Source organism: Bombina bombina, chromosome 2 (assembly GCF_027579735.1).
Source record: "Bombina bombina isolate aBomBom1 chromosome 2, aBomBom1.pri, whole genome shotgun sequence".
NCBI classification, from domain to species: Eukaryota; Metazoa; Chordata; class Amphibia; order Anura; family Bombinatoridae; genus Bombina; species Bombina bombina.
In genome coordinates, this window is record NC_069500.1 from 930,235,078 (window position 1) to 930,261,412 (window position 26,335).

Here is a 26,335-nt window from a genome sequence, read left to right on the forward strand (position 1 = left end):
CATATCAAAAACCTGTGGTGTTACAATTTTTTTTTTGAGTGGAGGACAGTGATTTGCATATATAACCGAATTTGACAAATTGGTATCAATGTTAGGTACCCAGTCTTGTCATTCTGCTGTCCCAGACCCCCAACATACCATTTTAAAGGGAGAGTAAAGCCAAAATTTGACTTTCATGATTCAGACCGAGCATGCAATTTTAAACAACTTTCCAGTTTTACTTCTGTTATGAAATGTGCTTTGTTCTCTTGGTATCTTTTTTATTGAAGAGTAAAAATAGGTAGGCTCATAAAACTCAAGAGTGTGCACATGTCTTTAGTACAAATGTTGCAAAACACTGCTGCCATAGAGTACTAAAGACGTGCACACACCTGAGCTCTTATGAGCCTACCTAGTTTTACTCTTCAATAAGATACCAAGAGAACTAATCAAATTTGATAACAGAATACAGTTGGAAAGTTGTTTAACATTGCATGCTCTAACCAAATTATGAAAGTCAAATTTTGACTTTACTGTCCCTTTTAATTATGTTTTAAATATAATTTGCATCTTTAAAATGGACAATCAACATAATTTCATCATTTATGTACCCTCCCCCATTTGCAGTTATTGAGGAGTTGTGATGTGAATGAATGTGACTCACAAGTATTGTCTGCAGATACTACACCAGTCTGTGGCTCCTTGTACTAGGATCGCCACTCTTGGACATAGAAAAGAACTAAATTTTACACAAAATTTACATTAATTTGCTAGGGTATAGCTCATATTTTTCACTAGAATGGTACTTTAATGGCATAATGGGACTCTTGAATATTACCATTAAACACTGTACAATCTTTCCCCCTTTCTTTGTAGGTGCGTCTGCCCTTATTACCAATTGACTTCCTAATGTCAGTTGTGGCCAAAGAAAACCTGATAAAGCACAACTTAAAATGCAGAGACTTTCTGGATGAAGCAAGGAACTATCACCTTCATATGAACAGTCGTGCAGTGCCCGAATTTGAGTATACCATTCGTACCACACCAAGGAAACAGACTGCTGGTAATTTATATATTTTCTTTATACTTTGAAATTAAATTATATTGGGCACAAAGGGACATATATTTTTATACATTGAACAAAAACTTTCCGTCACTTTCAGTATTATTCTTCTGTCTTGGCGTAAAAAATGGGGTCACTAGAATGTCTGCACAGTGTTTTATAGCTGCTTTGACCTGTGCTCTACTCTTTACTTTGGAACAACTTGACAGTGCAGTGCAAACCCCATTCATGGAATCATGAAGAACTTTTCATTAATCCAGAACAGACATTTTGTCATTGCAACTTGAACCCCCCCAAACATTTAGCTGTTCATGTCAATCCCCCCCCCGCTCTCCCCCCTTAAAGTAGTTTTCAAATGTACATACCAGGGCTTGACAAATAAAAGTCTCCATTACAGGCACCTGGATAATTTTCCTTCCCATAGTTTTTAAAACCTTTACTGGAGTCTGGAATAGTCATGCAAGGCATACAGCCAGGGTGCATTTGATTTAAAACCAAATGTTTTCTTTTATGATTTAGAAAGAGCATGCAATTTTAAACCACTTTCTAATTATTTACTTCTATTATCTAATTTGCTTCATTCTCTTGATTTTTCTTTGCTGAAAAGCATATCTAGATAGACTCAGAAGCTGCTGACTGGTAGCTGCACATAGTAGCCTCGTGTGATTGGCTCACCTATGTGCATTGCTATTTCTTAAACAAATGATATCTAAAGAATGAAGCAAATTAGATAATAGAAGTAAATTGGAATGTTTAAAATTGTATTCGCTATCTGAATAATGAAAGAAAAATATGATATGAGGTCTCGGGTGTTAGGGGAAAAAAAAAAGGCAGACAAAGGGTTTAAACATAGATACATATACATGTCTAAGTGTGTGTATTATTATAATGTGTGTACATTATGTATTTATGGATATACAGTATATGTATATTTGTATGTAAAGTAGATGAAAACATGTAAAATCATATTTATGCAACATCGGGGAATATATTCTATGTTTTTATAAATAAATATCATATATATATATATATATATATATATATATTTACACTCGCACTAAAGAGCATGCTAGGCTACTATTACTGTATGTACTATTTTAAATTTAAAGGTAACAAACGTTAATCCTTTTATCAGCCAAGTTTAAACATTATATTTTTTTATTTTTTGTCGTATCTTTTTTCCTACGATTTGAATTTAAGTAGCCAAGCTCCACCCATCAGATTCCTTAATTAGAGGAGCCAGTCTGAGCTTGAGTCTGCAGACACCAAAGCTACATGATCATGCTGTTAGTATAAAGTGTTTTGCAGTTATCAGTTAAAGGGACAGTCTAGGCCAAAAACTTTCATGATTCAGATAGAGCATGTAATTTTAAACAGTTTTCCAATTTACTTTTATCACCAATTTTGCTTTGTTTACTTGGTATTCTTAGTTGAAAGCTTAACCTAGGAGGTTCATATGCTAATTTCTTAGACCTTGAAGGCCACCTCTTTTCAGAATGCATTTTAACAGTTTTTCACCACTAGAGGGTGTTAGTTCAAGTATTTCATATACATAACACTGTGCACGTGAAGTTATCTGGGAGCAGGCACTGATTGGCTAGACTACAAGTCTGTCAAAAGAACTGAAATAAAGGGACAGTTTGCAGAGGCTTAGATACAAGATAATGACAGAGGTTAAAAGTATATTATTAAACTGTGTTGGTTATGCAAAATTGGGGAATGGATAATAAAGGGATTATCTATCTTTTAAAACAATACAAATTCTGGTGTAGACTGTCCCTTTAAACACTAGTTTAACTGATTAAACACGTTTGTGAAACACTAGGATTGACCATTGGAACAAATAAAAGGGACTTTCAGTCATTAAGTATAGAATACTTCATGCTAAAGCTCCTTTATTTGTTTCAAGTGTTCGTCGCACTGAGCTGCTTAGGCAGCCCACGGCAGATCGCTGTTTTGCTGGAAGGTGATGTTTTCACCTCTTAGGAGATACGGCTCCCCAAGGAACCAAGCCGGATTTCCCGCACGGCTATTGGCTTAAAGGTGAAAACGTCACCTGTAAGCAAAACAGTGTATTTCTCCAACATAGGTGTGTCCGGTCCACGGCGTCATCCTTACTTGTGGGATATTCTCTTCCCCAACAGGAAATGGCAAAGAGCCCAGCAAAGCTGGTCACATGATCCCTCCTAGGCTCCGCCTACCCCAGTCATTCTCTTTGCCGTTGTACAGGCAACATCTCCACGGAGATGGCTTAGAGTTTTTTAGTGTTTAACTGTAGTTTTTCATTATTCAATCAAGAGTTTGTTATTTTCAAATAGTGCTGGTACGTACTATTTACTCAGAAACAGAAAAGAGATGAAGAATTCTGTTTGTATGAGGAAAATGATTTTAGCAACCGTAACTAAAATCCATGGCTGTTCCACACAGGACTGTTGAGAGCAATTAACTTCAGTTGGGGGAACAGTGTGCAGTCTCTTACTGCTTGAGGTATGACACATTCTAACAAGACGATGTAATGCTGGAAGCTGTCATTTTCCCTATGGGATCCGGTAAGCCATGTTTATTACGATTGTAAATAAGGGCTTCACAAGGGCTTATTTAAACTGTAGACTTTTTCTGGGCTAAATCGATTGATTATTAACACATATTTAGCCTTGAGGAATCATTTTATCTGGGTATTTTGATATAATAATATCGGCAGGCACTGTTTTAGACACCTTATTCTTTAGGGGCTTTCCCAAAGCATAGGCAGAGTCTCATTTTCGCGCCGGTGTTGCGCACTTGTTTTTGAGAGGCATGGCATGCAGTCGCATGTGAGAGGAGCTCTGATACTTATAAAAGACTTCTGAAGGCGTCATTTGGTATCGTATTCCCCTTTGGGTTTGGTTGGGTCTCAGCAAAGCAGATACCAGGGACTGTAAAGGGGTTTAAAGCTTAAAACGGCTCCGGTTCCGTTATTTTAAGGGTTAAAGCTTCCAAAATTGGTGTGCAATATTTTCAAAGCTTTAAGACGCTGTGGTGAAAATTTGGTGAATTTTGAACAATTCCTTCATGTTTTTTCGCAATTGCAGTAATAAAGTGTGTTCAGTTTAAAATTTAAAGTGACAGTAACGGTTTTATTTTGAAACGTTTTTTGTACTTTCTGATCAAGTTTATGCCTGTTTAACATGTCTGAACTACCAGATAGACTGTGTTCTGAATGTGGGGAAGCCAGAATTCCTATTCATTTAAATAAATGTGATTTATGTGATAATGACAATGATGCCCAAGATGATTCCTCAAGTGAGGGGAGTAAGCATGGTACTGCATCATTCCCTCCTTCGTCTACACGAGTCTTGCCCACTCAGGAGGCCCCTAGTACATCTAGCGCGCCAATACTCCTTACTATGCAACAATTAACGGCTGTAATGGATAATTCTGTCAAAAACATTTTAGCCAAAATGAACCCTTGTCAGCGTAAGCGTGGCTGCTCTGTTTTAGTTACTGAAGAGCATGACGACGATGATATTAATATCTCTGAAGGGCCCCTAACCCAATCTGAGGGGGCCAGGGAGGTTTTGTCTGAGGGAGAAATTACTGATTTAGGGAACATTTCTCAGCAGGCTGAATCTGATGTGATTACATTTAAATTTAAATTGGAACATCTCCGCATTTTGCTTAAGGAGGTATTATCCACTCTGGATGATTGTGAAAATTTAGTCATCCCAGAGAAACTATGTAAAATGGACAAGTTCCTAGAGGTGCCGGGGCTCCCAGAAGCTTTTCCTATACCCAAGCGGGTGGCGGACATTGTTAATAAAGAATGGGAAAGGCCCGGTATTCCTTTCGTCCCTCCCCCCATATTTAAAAAATTGTTTCCTATGGTCGACCCCAGAAAGGACTTATGGCAGTCAGTCCCCAAGGTCGAGGGAGCGGTTTCTACTTTAAACAAACGCACCACTATTCCCATAGAGGATAGTTGTGCTTTCAAAGATCCTATGGATAAAAAATTAGAAGGTTTGCTTAAAAAGATGTTTGTTCAGCAGGGTTACCTTCTACAACCCATTTCATGCATTGTCCCTGTCACTACTGCCGCATATTTCTGGTTTGATGAACTGCTTAAGGTGCTCGATAGTGACTCTCCTCCTTATGAGGAGATTATGGACAGAATCAATGCTCTCAAATTGGCTAATTCTTTCACTCTAGACGCCTCTTTGCAATTGGCTAAGTTAGCGGCTAAGAACTCTGGGTTTGCTATTGTGGCGCGCAGAGCGCTTTGGTTGAAATCTTGGTCGGCTGATGCGTCTTCCAAGAACAAGCTACTAAACATTCCTTTCAAGGGGAAAACGTTGTTTGGTCCTGACTTGAAAGAGATTATCTCTGATATCACTGGGGGTAAGGGCCACGCCCTTCCTCAGGATCGGCCTTTCAAGGCAAAAAATAGACCTAATTTTCGTCCCTTTCGTAAAAACGGACCAGCCCAAGGTGCTACGTCCTCTAAGCAAGAGGGTAATACTTCTCAGGCCAAGCCAGCTTGGAGACCAATGCAAGGCTGGAACAAGGGAAAGCAGGCCAAGAAACCTGCCACTGCTACCAAAACAGCATGAAATATTGGCCCCCGATCCGGGACCGGATCTGGTGGGGGGCAGACTCTCTCTCTTCGCTCAGGCTTGGGCAAGAGATGTTCTGGATCCTTGGGCGCTAGAAATAGTCTCCCAGGGTTATCTTCTGGAATTCAAGGGACTTCCCCCAAGGGGGAGGTTCCACAGGTCGCAGTTGTCTTCAGACCACATAAAAAGACAGGCGTTCTTACATTGTGTAGAAGACCTGTTAAAAATGGGAGTGATTCATCCTGTTCCATTAAGAGAACAAGGGATGGGGTTCTACTCCAATCTGTTCATAGTTCCCAAAAAAGAGGGAACGTTCAGACCAATCCTAGATCTCAAGATCTTAAACAAATTTCTCAAGGTCCCATCGTTCAAGATGGAAACCATTCGAACTATCCTTCCTTCCATCCAGGAAGGTCAATTCATGACCACGGTGGATTTAAAGGATGCGTATCTACATATTCCTATCCACAAGGAACATCATCGGTTCCTAAGGTTTGCATTCCTGGACAAACATTACCAGTTCGTGGCGCTTCCTTTCGGATTAGCCACTGCTCCAAGGATTTTCACAAAGGTACTAGGGTCCCTTCTAGCGGTGCTAAGACCAAGGGGCATTGCAGTAGTACCTTACCTGGACGACATTCTGATTCAAGCGTCGTCCCTTCCTCAAGCAAAGGCTCACACGGACATTGTCCTGGCCTTTCTCAGATCTCACGGCTGGAAAGTGAACGTGGAAAAGAGTTCTCTATCCCCGTCAACAAGGGTTCCCTTCTTGGGGACAATTATAGACTCCTTAGAAATGAGGATCTTTCTAACAGAGGCCAGAAAAACAAAGCTTCTGGACTCTTGTCGGATACTTCATTCCGTTCCTCTTCCTTCCATAGCTCAGTGCATGGAAGTGATCGGGTTGATGGTGGCGGCGATGGACATAGTTCCTTTTGCGCGCATTCATCTAAGACCATTACAACTGTGCATGCTCAGTCAGTGGAATGGGGACTATACAGACTTGTCTCCGAAGATACAAGTAAATCAGAGGACCAGAGACTCACTCCGTTGGTGGCTGTCCCTGGACAATCTGTCTCAAGGGATGATGTTCCACAGACCAGAGTGGGTCATTGTCACGACCGACGCCAGTCTGATAGGCTGGGGCGCGGTCTGGGGATCCCTGAAAGCTCAGGGTCTTTGGTCTCGGGAAGAATCTCTTCTACCGATAAATATTCTGGAACTGAGAGCGATATTCAATGCTCTCCAGGCCTGGCCCCAGCTTGCGAGGACCAGGTTCATACGGTTTCAATCAGACAACATGACGACTGTTGCGTACATCAACCATCAGGGGGGAACAAGGAGTTCCCTAGCGATGGAAGAAGTAACCAAAATTATTCTTTGGGCGGAGTCTCACTCCTGCCACCTGTCTGCTATCCACATCCCAGGAGTGGAAAATTGGGAAGCGGATTTTCTGAGTCGGCAGACATTGCATCCGGGGGAGTGGGAACTCCATCCGGAAATCTTTGCCCAAGTCACTCACCTGTGGGGCATTCCAGACATGGATCTGATGGCCTCTCGTCAGAACTTCAAAGTTCTTTGCTACGGGGCCAGATCCAGGGATCCCAAGGCGGCTCTAGTGGATGCACTAGTAGCACCTTGGACCTTCAAACTAGCTTATGTGTTCCCGCCATTTCCTCTCATCCCCAGGCTGATAGCCAGGATCAAGCAGGAGAGGGCGTCGGTGATCTTGATAGCTCCTGCGTGGCCACGCAGGACTTGGTATGCAGATCTGGTGAATATGTCATCGGCTCCACCTTGGAAGCTACCTTTGAGACGAGACCTTCTTGTTCAGGGTCCGTTCGAACATCCGAATCTGGTTTCACTCCAGCTGACTGCTTGGAGATTGAACGCTTGATTTTATCGAAGCGAGGATTCTCAGATTCTGTTATCGATACTCTTGTTCAGGCCAGAAAGCCTGTGACTAGAAAGATTTACCACAAAATTTGGAAAAAATATATCTGTTGGTGTGAATCTAAAGGATTCCCTTGGGACAAGGTTAAGATTCCTAGGATTCTATCCTTCCTTCAAGAAGGATTGGAAAAAGGATTATCTGCAAGTTCCCTGAAGGGACAGATTTCTGCCTTGTCGGTATTACTTCACAAAAAGCTGGCAGCTGTGCCAGATGTTCAAGCCTTTGTTCAGGCTCTGGTTAGAATCAAGCCTGTTTACAAACCTTTGACTCCTCCTTGGAGTCTCAATTTAGTTCTTTCAGTTCTTCAGGGGGTTCCATTTGAACCCTTACATTCCGTTGATATTAAGTTATTATCTTGGAAAGTTTTGTTTTTAGTTGCGATTTCTTCTGCTAGAAGAGTCTCAGAATTATCTGCTCTGCAGTGTTCTCCTCCTTATCTGGTGTTCCATGCAGATAAGGTGGTTTTACGTACTAAACCTGGTTTTCTTCCAAAAGTTGTTTCTAACAAAAACATTAACCAGGAGATTATCGTACCTTCTCTGTGTCCAAAACCAGTTTCAAAGAAGGAACGTTTGTTGCACAATTTGGATGTTGTTCGCGCTCTAAAATTCTATTTAGATGCTACAAAGGATTTTAGACAAACATCTTCCTTGTTTGTTGTTTATTCAGGTAAAAGGAGAGGTCAAAAAGCAACTTCTACCTCTCTCTCTTTTTGGATTAAAAGCATCATCAGATTGGCTTACGAGACTGCCGGACGGCAGCCTCCCGAAAGAATCACAGCTCATTCCACTAGGGCTGTGGCTTCCACATGGGCCTTCAAGAACGAGGCTTCTGTTGATCAGATATGTAGGGCAGCGACTTGGTCTTCACTGCACACTTTTACCAAATTTTACAAGTTTGATACTTTTGCTTCTTCTGAGGCTATTTTTGGGAGAAAGGTTTTGCAAGCCGTGGTGCCTTCCATTTAGGTGACCTGATTTGCTCCCTCCCTTCATCCGTGTCCTAAAGCTTTGGTATTGGTTCCCACAAGTAAGGATGACGCCGTGGACCGGACACACCTATGTTGGAGAAAACAGAATTTATGTTTACCTGATAAATTTCTTTCTCCAACGGTGTGTCCGGTCCACGGCCCGCCCTGGTTTTTTTAATCAGGTCTGATATTTTATTTTCTTTAACTACAGTCACCACGGTACCATATGGTTTCTCCTATGCAAATATTCCTCCTTAACGTCGGTCGAATGACTGGGGTAGGCGGAGCCTAGGAGGGATCATGTGACCAGCTTTGCTGGGCTCTTTGCCATTTCCTGTTGGGGAAGAGAATATCCCACAAGTAAGGATGACGCCGTGGACCGGACACACCGTTGGAGAAAGAAATTTATCAGGTAAACATAAATTCTGTTTTTATACTGCATTACTGAAAGTCCCTTTTTTTATTTGTTCCAATGGTCAATCCTAGTGTTTCACAAAAGCTAGATTTTAACTTTCTCTTTAAAGAGGGGAATCATGATACAGGGCAGCCTTGAGAAATCAGCAGGGTATGTGAAGTAGAAAATCCATAATTTTTCAAGCTAAATTGCATGAAAGGGTAGCAAAATAAAATATTGCAAAGTTGTATTTCTACGCATGACTAAACATTTTTATATTGGATTCTTAAGGTGTTTACTGCCCCATTAATGCATCAATATAGTTGATATTGTGATATTTAAAAAAAAACAAAAAAAACTGCACATCTACCAGTCTCTCATTTTTTTTTTTTTTAATAGAACACAAACGAACAGTGTACAGCTCCACGGTAAATGAAGATGCCAGTGGCAAGAGGGACTGTCCAAACCTCTTAACATATATAAAAGTAGAAAAATCCATAGCACCTTGAACGATTTTCAACAATTTTATTGAGACATCTTTCTCCCTTGCAGGTACAAACAGTTTAGCTGCTAACCTGTTTGTACCTGCAAGGGAGAAAGATGTCTCAATAAAATTGTTGAAAATTCGTTCAAGGTGCTGTGGATTTTTCTACTATTCTCATTTTTCTTTAATGAGAGGAATTTTTGAAAGATTTAACCTCTAATCAACAGAGGCATAACTCTCTAAGGGGTCTCCAAGATCTCAATTGAGACTGGTCCTTCACCTTTAGGGGCCACATCAGGACACATGCACTTATCACATTGTTTATAAAAATAATAAAATCATTTTAATTCTGTGAACAAAATCTGAAAATGTATTAGAATGCTTTAATGACACGATTAGGTACTCGTATTGTGTTCAAATTTTATTATTTCTCATCAGTGCTTTTCATACAATAAACTAACCTCTTTTATAATGTATAAGACATTCAATGTTAAACTGGTGACTTTTTATTTTTTATGTACATAATTGATTACCTAGCATTAGAGGTACTTTTTTTATTTTTTTATTTTTTAATTATTTTTTTTTAAAGCCTGATATATATATATATTTTTTTTTTATTTTGCCATCTCGTTCAGGTGTTCTTTTTTGTGTGGGAGGACGTGGAGGCTCTGGAGATCCTTTTCGCAGTATCGAATGTTATTCATTAAGCAAGAATAGTTGGTTTTTTGGTCCTGAAATGAACAACCGCAGACGTCATGTGGGCGTAATCTCTGTTGGTGGTCAGTACAAAAATTCAGATTTTTAAACTTGTAGGTCTTAGTCGATGACCAATTCATTCTGTTTTCCCAGTGTTGATTGCCTACCAGTTTATTGGTGCCAAGTTTTAGGATAGATTGTCCTCTCACCATATATAAAAATGTTTACTACTTTGGCTTGCCACCCGCACTCTGCACTGTCTACTTTTGCCATTATTATTAGTTTTTTGCTGTAGAAGGGGGCGGGGGGGGGGGGGCATGCATGTCCTATGATCCTGGAATTTGGAAGTCAAAATCTGCACATTTGTGTAACGACAGGATGATGTACATTTTCTGAACTAGCTACATACTACTACAGTGCACAATCGTATTTGCAGCTGAATTAGCCACCATCAAGAGATTTAAGATAAACATACTTGTTAAGGTTTCCAATTTTTTTTTATTTTTTTATTTGATATTGCAAAAAAATGTATTTCTCCTATTAAGTGTGATCAGTCCACGGGTCATCATTACTTCTGGGATATTAACTCCTCCCCAACAGGAAGTGCAAGAGGATCACCCAGCAGAGCTGCTATATAGCTCCTCCCCTCTACGTCACACCCAGTCATTCTCTTGCACCCAACTAATAGATAGGATGTGTGAGAGGACTGTGGTGATTTTACTTAGTTTTTATAACTTCAATCAAAAGTTTGTTATTTTAAAACAGCACCGGAGTGTGTTGTTCCTTCTCAGGGAGAATTTGAAGAAGAATCTACCTGAGTTTTTTCTGTATGATTTTAACCGGAGTAGTTAAGATCATGTTGCTGTTCTCGGCCATCTGAGGAGTGAGGTAAACTTCAGATCAGGGGACAGCGGGCAGGTTCACCTGCAAAGAGGTATGTAGCAGCATATTATTTTCTGAGAATGGAATTGACTAGAAAATACTGCAAATACCTATATAAAGTAAGTTCAGCCTTAAATGCAGTAGTAGCAACTGGTATCAGGCTGTCATGTATGTATATTTTCACTTCAGTATTCTGGGGAATGGCATTTCACTGAAATAATACTGTTTACATAAAACTTTAGCCTATTTTGCAGTTAAAACGGCTTGCAGCAGGCTTTTTATGACAAATACATTTATTGATGTTAAACGTTTTTGCTGGCATGTGAAATCGTTTATATTTCTGAGGTACTGGGTGAAAACTTATTTGGGCATTAGTTTTATCCACTTGGCGGGCATTTTGTTTGATTTATGACAGTTTACTGATCTCCCTCACTGTTGTGTGTGAGGGGGAGGGGCTGAATTTGGCGCTTTTACTACGCATCAGAAATTCAGTCACAAGTCTGTTCTTCTTCCCTGCATGATCCGGTTTGTCTCTACAGAGCTCAGGGGTCTTCAAAAGTTATTTTGAGGGAGGTAATCACTCACAGCAGACCTGTGAGATTGTGCTTGACTGTGATAAAAAACGTTACATTCTGTACTTTTTTCTGCTATTAAAGGGCTAGTTATCCATTACTAATGGGAGCAATCCTTTGCTAAAATTGTATTTTTACTGAGAAAAAAGTTTGTTTCTTTCATGTAATTAGCAAGAGTCCATGAGCTAGTGACGTATGGGATATACATTCCTACCAGGAGGGGCAAAGTTTCCCAAACCTCAAAATGCCTATAAATACACCCCTCACCACACCCACAATTCAGTTTTACAAACTTTGCCTCCGATGGAGGTGGTGAAGTAAGTTTGTGCTAGATTCTACGTTGATATGCGCTCCGCAGCAAGTTGGAGCCCGGTTTTCCTCTCAGCGTGCAGTGAATGTCAGAGGGATGTGAGGAGTATTGCCTATTTGAATGCAGTGATCTCCTTCTAAGGGGTCTATTTCATAGGTTCTCTGTTATCGGTCGTAGAGATTCATCTCTTACCTCCCTTTTCAGATCGACGATATACTCTTATATATACCATTACCTCTGCTGATTCTCGTTTCAGTACTGGTTTGGCTATCTACTATATGTAGATGAGTGTCCTGGGGTAAGTAAGTCTTATTTTCTGTGACACTCCTAGCTATGGTTGGGCACTTTGTTTATAAAGTTCTAAATATATGTATTCAAACATTTATTTGCCTTGACTCAGAATGTTCAACTTTCCTTATTTTCAGACAGTCAGTTTCATATTTGGGATAATGCATTTTAACATTTTTCTTACCTTAAAATTTGACTTTTTCCCTGTGGGCTGTTAGGCTCGCGGGGGCTGAAAATGCTTCATTTTATTGCGTCATTCTTGGCGCGGACTTTTTTGGCGCAAAAATTCTATTTCCGTTTCCGGCGTCATACGTGTCGCCGGAAGTTGCGTCATTTTTTGACGTTATTTTGCGCCAAAAATGTCGGCGTTCCGGATGTGGCGTCATTTTTGGCGCCAAAAAGCATTTAGGCGCCAAATAATGTGGGCGTCTTATTTGGCGCGAAAAAATATGGGCGTCACTTTTGTCTCCACATTATTTAAGTCTCATTTTTTATTGCTTCTGGTTGCTAGAAGCTTGTTCTTTGGCATTTTTTCCCATTCCTGAAACTGTCATTTAAGGAATTTGATCAATTTTGCTTTATATATATGTTGTTTTTTCTCTTACATATTGCAAGATGTCTCACGTTGCATCAGAGTCAGAAGATACTACAGGAAAATCGCTGTCAAGTGCTGAATCTACCAAAGCTAAGTGTATCTGCTGTAAACTTTTGGTAGCTATTTCTCCAGCTGTTGTTTGTATTGATTGTCATGACAAACTTGTTAAAGCAGATAATATTTCCTTTAGTAAAGTACCATTGCCTGTTGCAGTTCCTTCAACATCTAAGGTGCAGAATGTTCCTGATAATATAAGAGATTTTGTTTCTGAATCCATAAAGAAGGCTATGTCTGTTATTTCTCCTTCTAGTAAACGTAAAAAATCTTTTAAAACTTCTCTCCCTACAGATGAATTTTTAACTGAACATCATCATTCTGATTCTGATGATTCCTCTGGTTCAGAGGATTCTGTCTCAGAGGTTGATGCTGATAAATCTTCATATTTATTTAAAATGGAATTTATTCGTTCTTTACTTAAAGAAGTCCTAATTGCTTTAGAAATAGAGGATTCTGGTCCTCTTGATACTAAATCTAAACGTTTAAATAAGGTTTTTAAATCTCCTGTAGTTATTCCAGAAGTTTTTCCTGTCCCTGATGCTATTTCTGCAGTAATTTCCAAAGAATGGGATAATTTGGGTAATTCATTTACTCCTTCTAAACGTTTTAAGCAATTATATCCTGTGCCGTCTGACAGATTAGAATTTTGGGACAAGATCCCTAAAGTTGATGGGGCTATTTCTACCCTTGCTAAACGTACTACTATTCCTACGTCAGATGGTACTTCGTTTAAGGATCCTCTAGATAGGAAAATTGAGTCCTTTCTAAGAAAAGCTTATCTGTGTTCAGGTAATCTTCTTAGACCTGCTATATCTTTGGCTGATGTTGCTGCAGCTTCAACTTTTTGGTTGGAAACTTTAGCGCAACAAGTAACACATCGTGATTCTCATGATATTATTATTCTTCTTCAACATGCTAATAATTTTATCTGTGATGCCATTTTTGATATTATCAGAGTTGATGTCAGGTTTATGTCTCTAGCTATTTTAGCTAGAAGAGCTTTATGGCTTAAAACTTGGAATGCTGATATGGCTTCTAAATCAACTTTACTTTCCATTTCTTTCCAGGGTAACAAATTATTTGGTTCTCAGTTGGATTCCATTATTTCAACTGTTACTGGTGGGAAAGGAACTTTTTTACCACAGGATAAAAAATCTAAAGGTAAAAACAGGGCTAATAATCGTTTTCGTTCCTTTCGTTTCAACAAAGAACAAAAGCCTGATCCTTCATCCTCAGGAGCAGTTTCAGTTTGGAGACCATCTCCAGTTTGGAATAAATCCAAGCCAGCTAGAAAGGCAAAGCCTGCTTCTAAGTCCACATGAAGGTGCGGCCCTCATTCCAGCTCAGCTGGTAGGGGGCAGGTTACGTTTTTTCAAGGAAATTTGGATCAATTCTGTTCACAATCTTTGGATTCAGAGCATTGTTTCATGTCCACAATAGATTTACAGGATGCATATCTGCATATTCCGATTCATCCAGATCATTATCAATTCCTGAGATTCTCGTTTCTGGACAAGCATTACCAGTTTGTGGCTCTGCCGTTTGGCCTAGCTACAGCTCCAAGAATTTTTACAAAGGTTCTCGGTGCCCTGCTGTCTGTAATCAGAGAACAGGGTATTGTGGTATTTCCTTATTTGGACGATATCTTGGTACTTGCTCAGTCTTTACATTTAGCAGAATCTCATACGAATCGACTTGTGGTGTTTCTTCAAGATCATGGTTGGAGGATCAGTTTACCAAAAAGTTCTTTGATTCCTCAGACAAGGGTAACCTTTCTGGGTTTCCAGATGGATTCAGTGTCCATGACTCTGTCTTTAACAGACAAGAGACGTCTAAAGTTGATTACAGCTTGTCGAAACCTTCGGTCACAATCATTCCCTTCGGTAGCCTTATGCATGGAAATTCTAGGTCTTATGACTGCTGCATCGGACGCGATCCCCTTTGCTCGTTTTCACATGCGACCTCTTCAGCTCTGTATGCTGAAGCAATGGTGCAAGGATTACACGAAGATATCTCAATTAATATCTTTAAAACCGATTGTTCGACACTCTCTAACATGGTGGACAGATCACCATCGTTTAATTCAGGGGGCTTCTTTTGTGCTTCCGACCTGGACTGTAATTTCAACAGATGCAAGTCTCACAGGTTGGGGAGCTGTGTGGGGATCTCTGACGGCACAAGGAGTTTGGGAATCTCAGGAGGTGAGATTACCGATCAATATTTTGGAACTCCGTGCAATTTTCAGAGCTCTTCAGTTTTGGCCTCTTCTGAAGAGAGAATCGTTCATTTGTTTTCAGACAGACAATGTCACAACTGTGGCATACATCAATCATCAAGGAGGGACTCACAGTCCTCTGGCTATGAAAGAAGTATCTCGAATTTTGGTTTGGGCGGAATCCAGCTCCTGTCTAATCTCTGCGGTTCATATCCCAGGTGTAGACAATTGGGAAGCGGATTATCTCAGTCGCCAAACGTTGCATCCGGGCGAATGGTCTCTTCACCCAGAGGTTTTTCTTCAGATTGTTCAAATGTGGGAACTTCCAGAAATAGATCTGATGGCGTCCCATCTAAACAAGAAACTTCCCAGATATCTGTCCAGATCCCGGGATCCTCAGGCGGAGGCAGTGGATGCATTATCACTTCCTTGGAGGTATCATCCTGCCTATATCTTTCCGCCTCTAGTTCTTCTTCCAAGAGTAATCTCCAAGATTCTGAAGGAATGCTCGTTTGTTCTGCTGATAGCTCCGGCATGGCCTCACAGGTTTTGGTATGCGGATCTTGTCCGGATGGCCTCTTGCCAACCGTGGACTCTTCCGTTAAGACCAGACCTTCTGTCACAAGGTCCTTTTTTCCATCAGGATCTGAAATCCTTAAATTTAAAGGTATGGAGATTGAACGCTTGATTCTTGGTCAAAGAGGTTTCTCTGACTCTGTGATTAATACTATGTTACAGGCTCGTAAATCTGTATCTCGAGAGATATATTATAGAGTCTGGAAGACTTATATTTCTTGGTGTCTTTCTCATCATTTTTCCTGGCATTCTTTTAGAATACCGAGAATTTTACAGTTCCTTCAGGATGGTTTAGATAAAGGTTTGTCTGCAAGTTCTTTGAAAGGACAAATCTCTGCTCTTTCTGTTCTTTTTCACAGAAAGATTGCTATTCTTCCTGATATTCATTGTTTTGTACAAGCTTTGGTTCGTATAAAACCTGTCATTAAGTCAATTTCTCCTCCTTGGAGTTTGAATTTGGTTCTGGGAGCTCTTCAAGCTCCTCCGTTTGAACCTATGCATTCATTGGACATTAAATTACTTTCTTGGAAAGTTTTGTTCCTTTTGGCCATCTCTTCTGCCAGAAGAGTTTCTGAATTATCTGCTCTTTCTTGTGAGTCTCCTTTTCTGATTTTTCATCAGGATAAGGCGGTGTTGCGAACTTCTTTTGAATTTTTACCTAAAGTTGTGAATTCCAACAACATTAGTAGAGAAATTGTGGTTCCTTCATTATGTCCTAATCCTAAGAATTCTAAGGAGAAATCGTTGCATTCTTTGGATGTTGTTAGAGCTTTGAAATATTATGTTGAAGCTACGAAATCTTTTCGTAAGACTTCTAGTCTATTTGTTCTCTTTTCCGGTTCTAGAAAAGGCCAGAAAGCTTCTGCCATTTCTTTGGCATCTTGGTTGAAATCTTTAATTCATCTTGCCTATGTTGAGTCGGGTAAAACTCCACCTCAGAGAATTACAGCTCATTCTACTAGGTCAGTTTCTACTTCCTGGGCGTTTAGGAATGAAGCTTCGGTTGACCAGATCTGCAAAGCAGCGACTTGGTCCTCTTTGCATACTTTTACTAAATTCTACCATTTTGATGTATTTTCTTCTTCTGAAGCAGTTTTTGGTAGAAAGTACTTCAGGCAGCGGTTTCAGTTTGAATCTTCTGCTTATGTTTTTCGTTAAACTTTATTTTGGGTGTGGATTATTTTCAGCAGGAATTGGCTGTCTTTACTTTATCCCTCCCTCTCTAGTGACTCTTGTGTGGAAAGATCCACTTCTTGGGTAGTCATTATCCCATACGTCACTAGCTCATGGACTCTTGCTAATTACATGAAAGAAAACATAATTTATGTAAGAACTTACCTGATAAATTCATTTCTTTCATATTAGCCAGAGTCCATGAGGCCCGCCCTTTTTTTGTGGTGGTTATGATTTTGTATAAAGCACAATTATTCCAATTCCTTATTTTATATGCTTTCGCACTTTTTTATCACCCCACTTCTTGGCTATTCGTTAAACTGAATTGTGGGTGTGGTGAGGGGTGTATTTATAGGCATTTTGAGGTTTGGGAAACTTTGCCCCTCCTGGTAGGAATGTATATCCCATACGTCACTAGCTCATGGACTCTTGCTAATATGAAAGAAATGAATTTATCAGGTAAGTTCTTACATAAATTATGTTTTTTCATAAAATTATCTGTTTTATTGTACTCAACTGTCATATCCTTCTGTGCTTCTTAAAGGCACAGTGCGTTTTTGCATACTATTTATAAAAGTGAATTGAAAAGTATTTCCAAGTTTGCTGGTTATTTGCTAGTGTGTTAAACATGTCTGACTCAGAGGAATATCTCTGTGCTATATGTGCTAAAGCCAAAGTGGAGCCCAATAGAAATTTATGTACTAATTGTATTGATGCTACTTTAAATAAAAGTCAATCTGTACAAATTGAACAGCTTTCACCAGACAACGAGAGGAAAGTTATGCCGTCTAACTCCCCTCACGTGTCAGTACCTGCATCTCCCGCTCGGGGGGTGCGTGATATTGTAACGCCGGGTACTTCAGGGCGGCCATTACAAATCACATTGCAGGACATGGCTAATGTTATGACTGAGGTTTTGTCAAAATTGCCAGAACTTAGAGGGAAGCGGGACCACTCTGGGGTGAGAACAGAGTGCGCTGATAATACTAGGGCCATGTCAGATACTGGGTCACAGTATGCGGAACATGAGGACGGAGAGCTTCAATCTGCAGGTGACGGTTCTGATCCCATTAGAGTGGATTCAGACATTTCTAATTTTAAGTTTAAGCTTGAAAACCTCCGCGTACTGTTAGGGGAGGTATTAGCGGCTCTGAATGATTGTAACACCGTTGCAATTCCAGAGAAATTATGTAGGCTGGATAGATACTATGCGGTACCGGCGAGTACTGACGTATTTCCTATACCTAAGAGGCTTACAGAGATAATTACTAAGGAGTGGGATAGGCCCGGTGTGCCCTTTTCCCCCCCTCCTGTATTTAGAAAAATGTTTCCAATAGACGCCACCACACGGGACTTATGGCAGACGATCCCTAAGGTGGAGGGAGCGGTTTCGACTCTGGCTAAGCGTACCACTATCCCGGTGGAGGATAGCTGTGCTTTTTCTGATCCAATGGATAAAAAATTAGGTTACCTTAAGAAAATGTTTGTTCAACAAGGTTTTATATTACAACCTCTTGCATGTATTGCGTCTGTCACGGCCGCATCAGCCTTTTGGTCCGAGTCCCTGGAAGAGACTCTTGACTCAATAACTATAGAGGAAATTTCAAACAAGCTTAAAACACTTAAGCTAGCTAATTCATTTGTTTCAGATGCCGTTGTACATTTAACTAAACTTACGGCTAAGAATTCCGGATTCGCCATTCAGGCACGCAGAGCACTGTGGCTAAAATCCTGGTCAGCTGATGTTACTTCTAAATCTAAGTTACTCAACATACCTTTCAAAGGGCAGACCTTATTCGGGCCCGGTTTGAAGGAAATTATCGCTGACATTACAGGAGGTAAAGGCCACGCCCTGCCTCAAGACAGAGCCAAGCCGAAGGCTAGACAGTCTAATTTTCGTTCCTTTCGTAATTTCAAGACAGGAGCAGCATCAACTTCCTCTGCACCAAAACAGGAAGGAGCTGTTGCTCGCTACAGACAAGGCTGGAGACCTAACCAGTCCTGGAACAAGGGCAAGCAGGCCAGAAAACCTGCTGCTGCCCCTAAGACAGCATGAATTGAGGGCCCCCGATCCGGGACCGGATCTAGTGGGGGGCAGACTTTCTCTCTTCGCCCAGGCTTGGGCAAGAGATGTCCAGGATCCCTGGGCGTTAGAGATCATATCTCAGGGATATCTTCTGGACTTCAAATCCTCTCCCCCAAAAGGGAGATTCCATCTGTCAAGGTTGTCAACAAACCAAATAAAGAAAGAGGCGTTTCTACGCTGTGTACAAGATCTTTTATTAATGGGAGTGATCCATCCGGTTCCGCGGTCGGAACACGGACAGGGGTTTTACTCAAATCTGTTTGTGGTTCCCAAGAAAGAAGGAACCTTCAGACCAATCTTGGATTTAAAGATCCTAAACAAATTCCTAAGAGTTCCATCGTTCAAAATGGAAACTATTCGGACAATCCTACCCATGATCCAAAAGGGTCAGTACATGACCACAGTGGATTTAAAGGATGCTTACCTTCACATACCGATTCACAGAGATCATTTCCGGTATCTAAGGTTTGCCTTCCTAGACAGGCATTACCAGTTTGTAGCTCTTCCATTCGGGTTGGCTACGGCTCCAAGAATCTTCACAAAGGTTCTGGGGGCTCTTCTGGCGGTACTAAGACCGCGAGGAATCTCGGTAGCTCCATACCTAGACGACATTCTGATTCAAGCTTCAAGCTTTCAAACTGCCAAGTCTCATACAGAGTTTGTACTGGCATTTCTAAGATCGCATGGGTGGAAGGTAAACGAAAAGAAGAGTTCTCTCGTTCCACTCACAACAGTTCCCTTCTTGGGGACTCTTATAGATTCTGTAGAAATGAAGATTTACCTGACAGAAGACAGGTTAACAAAACTTCAAAACGCCTGCCGTGTCCTTCATTCCATTCAACACCCGTCAGTGGCTCAATGTATGGAGGTGATCGGCTTAATGGTAGCGGCAATGGACATAGTCCCCTTTGCACGCCTACACCTCAGACCGCTGCAATTGTGCATGCTAAGTCAGTGGAATGGGGATTACTCAGACTTGTCCCCCACTCTGAATCTGGATCAAGAGACCAGAAATTCTCTTCTGTGGTGGCTTTCTCGGCCACATCTGTCCAAGGGGATGCCATTCAGCAGGCCAAATTGGACAATTGTAACAACAGACGCCAGCCTGTTAGGTTGGGGCGCTGTCTGGAATTCCCTGAAGGCTCAGGGATCATGGACTCAGGAGGAGAGTCTCCTGCCAATAAACATTCTGGAATTGAGAGCAGTTCTCAATGCCCTTCTGGCTTGGCCCCAGTTAACAACTCGGGGTTCATCAGATTTCAGTCGGACAACATCACGACTGTAGCTTACATCAACCATCAAGGAGGAACAAGAAGCTCCCTAGCGATGATGGAAGTATCAAAGATAATTCGTTGGGCAGAGTCTCACTCTTGCCATCTCTCAGCAATCCACATTCCGGGAGTGGAGAACTGGGAGGCGGTTTTCCTAAGTCGTCAGACTTTTCATCCAGGGGAGTGGGAACTTCATCCGGAGGTCTTTGCCCAAATACTTCGACGTTGGGGCAAACCAGAGATAGATCTCATGGCGTCTCGACAGAACGCCAAGCTTCCTCGTTACGGGTCCAGATCCAGGGATCCGGGAGCGGCCCTAGTAGATGCTTTGACAGCACCTTGGACCTTCGGGAGAGCTTATGTGTTTCCACCCTTTCCGATGCTTCCTCGATTGATCGCCAGAATCAAACAGGAGAGAGCATCAGTAATTCTAATAGCGCCTGCGTGGCCTCGCAGGACCTGGTATGCAGATCTAGTGGACATGTCATCCTGTCCACCTTGGTCTCTGCCTCTGAGACAGGACCTTCTGATTCAGGGTCCTTTCAAACATCAAAATCTAATTTCTCTGAAGCTGACTGCCTGGAGATTGAACGCTTGATTTTATCAAAGCGTGGATTCTCTGACTCAGTAATTGATTCCCTGATACAGGCTAGGAAACCTGTTACCAGAAAGATTTATCATAAAATATGGCGTAAATACCTGTATTGGTGCGAATCCAAAGGTTACTCTTGGAGTAAGGTTAGGATTCCTAGGATATTGTCTTTTCTACAAGAGGGTTTAGAAAAGGGTTTATCCGCTAGTTCTTTAAAGGGACAGATCTCAGCTCTGTCCATTTTGTTACACAAACGTCTGTCAGAAGTTCCAGACGTTCAGGCTTTTTATCAGGCTTTGGCTAGGATTAAGCCTGTGTTTAAAACTGTTGCTCCGCCATGGAGTTTAAACCTTGTTCTTAACGTTTTACAGGGCGTTCCGTTTGAACCCCTTCATTCCGTTGATATAAAATTGTTATCTTGGAAAGTTCTATTTTTAATGGCTATTTCCTCGGCTCGAAGAGTCTCTGAGTTATCAGCCTTACATTGTGATTCTCCTTATCTGATTTTTCACTCGGATAAGGTAGTTCTGCGTACTAAACCTGGGTTCTTACCTAAGGTAGTCACTAACAGGAATATCAATCAGGAGATTGTTGTTCCATCCTTGTGTCCTAATCCTTCCTCAAAGAAGGAACGACTTCTGCACAATCTAGATAAATTTTATTTACAGGCAACTAAAGATTTTCGACAAACATCTTCCCTGTTTGTCGTTTACTCTGGTCAGAGGAGAGGTCAAAAAGCTTCGGCTACCTCTCTCTCTTTTTGGCTTCGTAGCATAATACGTTTAGCCTATGAGACTGCTGGACAGCAGCCTCCTGAAAGAATTACAGCTCATTCCACTAGAGCTGTGGCTTCCACTTGGGCCTTTAAGAATGAGGCCTCTGTTGAACAGATTTGCAAGGCTGCAACTTGGTCTTCGCTTCATACTTTTTCCAAATTTTACAAATTTGACACTTTTGCTTCTTCGGAGGCTATTTTTGGGAGAAAGGTTCTTCAGGCAGTGGTTCCTTCTGTATAAAGATCCTGCCTATCCCTCCCGTCATCCGTGTACTTTTGCTTTGGTATTGGTATCCCAGAAGTAATGATGACCCGTGGACTGATCACACTTAACAGGAGAAAACATAATTTATGCTTACCTGATAAATTCCTTTCTCCTGTAGTGTGATCAGTCCACGGCCCGCCCTGTTTTTTATGGCAGGTCTAAATTTTTAAATTATACTCCAGTCACCACTGCACCCTTTAGCTTCTCCTTTCTCGTTGGTTCTTGGTCGAATGACTGGGTGTGACGTAGAGGGGAGGAGCTATATAGCAGCTCTGCTGGGTGATCCTCTTGCACTTCCTGTTGGGGAGGAGTTAATATCCCAGAAGTAATGATGACCCGTGGACTGATCACACTACAGGAGAAAGGAATTTATCAGGTAAGCATAAATTATGTTTTTACAAAATCACATCCCTACAAGGTATTCATTGTTAAACCCATGTCACAGAAAATTGTGAACACATTTATAAAGTTGTCAATACATGAAGTCTGACGTATCCAAAAGAAAACAAAACAAAAAATTCCTTAACAATTATGCATTAATACCTCAAATAACATCAGAACACATGAGAAAAAACAAAGATTAATGTATGATAAAGACACGCCAACTTCCAGGGGAAAAAATGGAAGAACAGCCCTCTCGGCCAACTCCTCAGTCTTCAAGCATGTCAAGCTACCCAAAATGTCCTCTAAACCAAAACTGATAGTTCTCTCATTGTTCTCGCAACTTTCAGTGGAAAGCTACTTTATCATGACAAACATACTCTACTACTCATACTTTAATAAAATCATTAGTATCATCTGCTTGGTCCAAACCAAGTGCAAGCTCTTAGTCCGTTCCTGGCCAGTGCCAATTTAGTTGCTAAGAAAAATAATCTTTCAAGCTAATCCTTAAATACTAAGATGGAAAAGTCCCACCTCAGGGGAGATCCAGAGAGTAAAAGCAAAGCTGGTAGCACCGTAGGGACATCCTTGTTCCACAGTGAAAGACAAGCTTTTAGCAGAGTGGACAGGAAAAATCTTGTGTAATTTTATGAAGAATCATATGCTGTCTAACCAACATTATAATAAAGCGCATACACTATCAAACAGTGTTCCACTGATCTAACGAGAAAAATCTTCTCCCCCACACCACTATCTTTTTAAAAAACTGTTCTCCCATTTCTGCCTCATAGGACTAAGAGGCAACCCATTTGTATAATTAAAACCCATCCACATAAAACTCAAAGATCTTAAGGAAAGAAAGTAGAGGAACTAAAAATATCTTGTTTGCAATGCATATGCCTGTAGCATATAGGGAAATGAGACCAGGGTATCGGCCCCATGAAGATAATCAAAAAATTGAAGACCAGCCTCTCCCCACAGCAGCAGGTAATAATCTGCCAGACACAAAAGGAGGCCCCTAATAGAATGCACAGGAGATGGGTTGGACACCACTCTGTCATGACACAGTTTAGTCCACTTCACAATGCAGTCACATGACTGTCATATGGTAATTTCTATACCTGTGCTTCATGCTGACACCTTCATCAGCATGGTTACACCTTAGTAGAGCGTAACATTGGGTAGGGCAACATCCTTACTCCACAGGATTCTGTAAAATGTGAATTTCCATCTTTGGTGGTACTGACTTATGATGGACTGAAATGTCTTAAAGTTGAATGGGAACCCTCACCATTGGCAACCAGGAGATGTGCCATTCAGGCAAAAATAGTTTCAAATCTCACAGAAATCAAAATTCAAATTAATTGTCTGCAAACCATAGAAAACATGTGAACGTATGTAACTCCCTGGGTTGACCACTTAAACAGATATTGACGCTGTACTCACTTTGCAGTACCTGAGAAGAAAGACAAATAGAATCTACCTCATTGTTAACAGCATTTCTTTTATAACATGAGATGCCCAAAGGGAGGTCAGGTGATCAAGCATCGCCAGAAGAGAAATGTTTGGGTTTATGAGAAACCCCTTTCAGATCACCAAAAAACACCAGCTTATGGAGGGTATCGTGAAGAGTCCATGGACATGGTGGCTACATCTAACAGCCTCTGTCAGAAGCTCAAATGTTAAAGCAAATAAAAGGGGTGATAATGGACACCCCTGCCTAATGACATTCTAAATAAAAGAGCAAAAAAAGAAAAGCAAAAAAGAAAACCCTCCTATAAAGCTTCTACTTGTTAGGCAATATCCCTTAATACCATCATTGTGTAATCAAACTCTCTGATGCCTTCTCCATGTTAAGAGACAAAGGAGACAGGACACCTGGTGAATCCATCTACATTAAGCTGTTTAATAGCTGGTGGGTATTGGCAAAGCCCTGCCTCTTCTTGATAAACCCCAACTTGATCACAGTGAACTAAGGTTGACCACACTTGTCCCAGGCTAGTGGCTAAAATATTAGGTAGCGTTTAAAGGGATAGTCAAAATTTAAACTTCACTGGATTGAATAAGCAACTTTGCAATTTACTACTGTTTATCAATATTGCTTAGTTCTCTTGGTATCTTTTTGTAAATATTCACTTTACTGTCCCGATTAATGTATATGTTAAAGCGACAGTCTACGCCAGAATTGTTATTGTTTAAAAAGATAGATAATGCCAAAAAAGTTGCGTTATTTCACTCTCCATAGCGCTGCCATTACGAGTTACTGAAAAGCCTCCTTGTGTGTGATATGGTGGAGTTAAGCTCCATACCACACAAAATCCAAGGGCTGCTTTGATGTGCTCGTGCATGCTTTCCCCCATAGATATCAATAGGGAGAGAGTGTTAAAAAAAAAAAAACCTAACACCTGAAGTGTGGAATCAAAAATCCCTGTAACGCAACCCCATTGATGTCTTATATGGGAAAAAAAATGTTTAAACCTAACACCCTAACCTAAACCCCATGTCTAAACACCCCTAATTTGCCGCCCCCAACATCGTTGACACCTAAATAAAGTTATTAACCCCTATTCCGCTGCTCCCTGACATCGCCAACACTATAATAAAGCTATTAACCCCTGATCCGCTTCTCCCCGACATCGCAGACACTATAATAAGCTATTAACTCCTAAACCTCCGGCCTCCCACATCGCCCCTACTAAATAAATTTATTAACCCCTGAACCTCCAGCCTCCCACATTGGCGCTACTAAACAAACCTATTAACCCCTGAACCTCCGGCCTCCCACATCGCCCCTACTAAATAAATCTATTAACCCCTGAACCTCCAGCCTCCCACATTGGCGCTACTAAATAAACCTATTAACCCCTGAACCTCCAGCCTCCCACATTGGCGCTACTAAATAAACCTATTAACCCCTGAACCTCCGGCCTCCCACATCGCCCCTACTAAATAAACCTATTAACCCCTGAACCTCCAGCCTCTCACATTGGCGCTGCTAAATAAACCTATTAACCCCTGAACCTCCGGCCTCCCACATCGCCCCTACTAAATAAACCTATTAACCCCTGAACCTCCAGCCTCCCACATTGGCGCTACTAAATAAACCTATTTGGCTGTTCAAATCAGCCAATAGGATTTCAGAAGCTCTAATCCTATTGGCTGATTTGAATTTGAAGAATCAAATCAGCCTATAGGAATGCAAGGTACACCACTTTGAAAAGGCTACTTTGCATTCAACTTCGGTGTATGGCGGTGACCATATGAAGAGGATGCTCCGTGCAGGATGGGATCGGCTTCTAGGATGGCTCTGCGCTGCCGGGATAAATATAGAAGATGGATGATGAAGACTTTTCGCCGCCTGAATGGAGATGGATGTCTGGACTTCAGGAACCGTGAGTAGATATTCTGAGGTTAGTGTTAGGTTTTGTTTGTTTTTTTTTGGGGGGGGGGGGGGGGTTTGTGTTTTTTTTTTTTTTTTTTTTTTAAGATTTGGGCTTTTGTGAAATTGCAATGCCCATACAAGTGGGTAGCTAAGGTTTTTTTTTTTATTATTATTTTATTTTATTGGGTGGTGGGTTTTACTGTTGGGGGACTTTGTAATTTTTTTTTACAGGTAAAAGAGCTGTTCAACTTAGTGCAATGCCCTACAAAAGGCCCTTTTAAGGGCTATTGGTAGTTTATTGTAGGCTAGGGTGTGTTTTTATTTGGGGGGGCATTTTTATTTTTATAGGGCTATTAGATTAGGGTTTTTTTTTTATCATTTTGTTCTTTATTTTTGGTAATTTTAGTGTTTATTTTTTGTAATTTTAGATTATTTTTTTTTTTTAATTTTTTTCGTAGCTTTAGGTTTTTTAAATTTGTAATTTAGGTAGTATTTTATTTTATTAGAATAGTAATGTTTGCTTTATGATTTATTTTTATTTCACAGGTATGTTTTTATTTATTTAAAGATGGTTATATAGATATTTTAATTTTAAGTTAGGGGGTGTTGGGTTTAGGGGTTAATAGTTTAATTTAGTGTTTTGTGATGTGGGGGGCCGGCGGTTTACGGGTTAATCAGTTTCCGTGGTGGTGATGTGGGAGGCTGATGTTTAGAGGTTAATAACTTATATGCATATATAATATGTTGGAGCGGCGGATTAGGGGTTAATATATTTAAATAGTGTTG

At 40.8% G+C, this 26,335-nt stretch overlaps 1 protein-coding gene across 3 annotated transcripts in view; it reads left to right on the forward strand.

Moving 5' to 3' along the window:
• Positions 1-26,335, forward strand: part of KLHL8 (kelch like family member 8) — a 204,553-nt gene that overhangs the window by 44,820 nt on the left and 133,398 nt on the right. For all 3 annotated transcript variants that reach the window (XM_053703373.1, XM_053703372.1, XM_053703374.1), the window contains exons 4-5: positions 856-1,042; positions 10,069-10,212. In XM_053703373.1, coding sequence (XP_053559348.1) covers positions 856-1,042; positions 10,069-10,212 — 331 coding nt within the window. The remainder of the gene's footprint in view (positions 1-855; positions 1,043-10,068; positions 10,213-26,335) is intronic.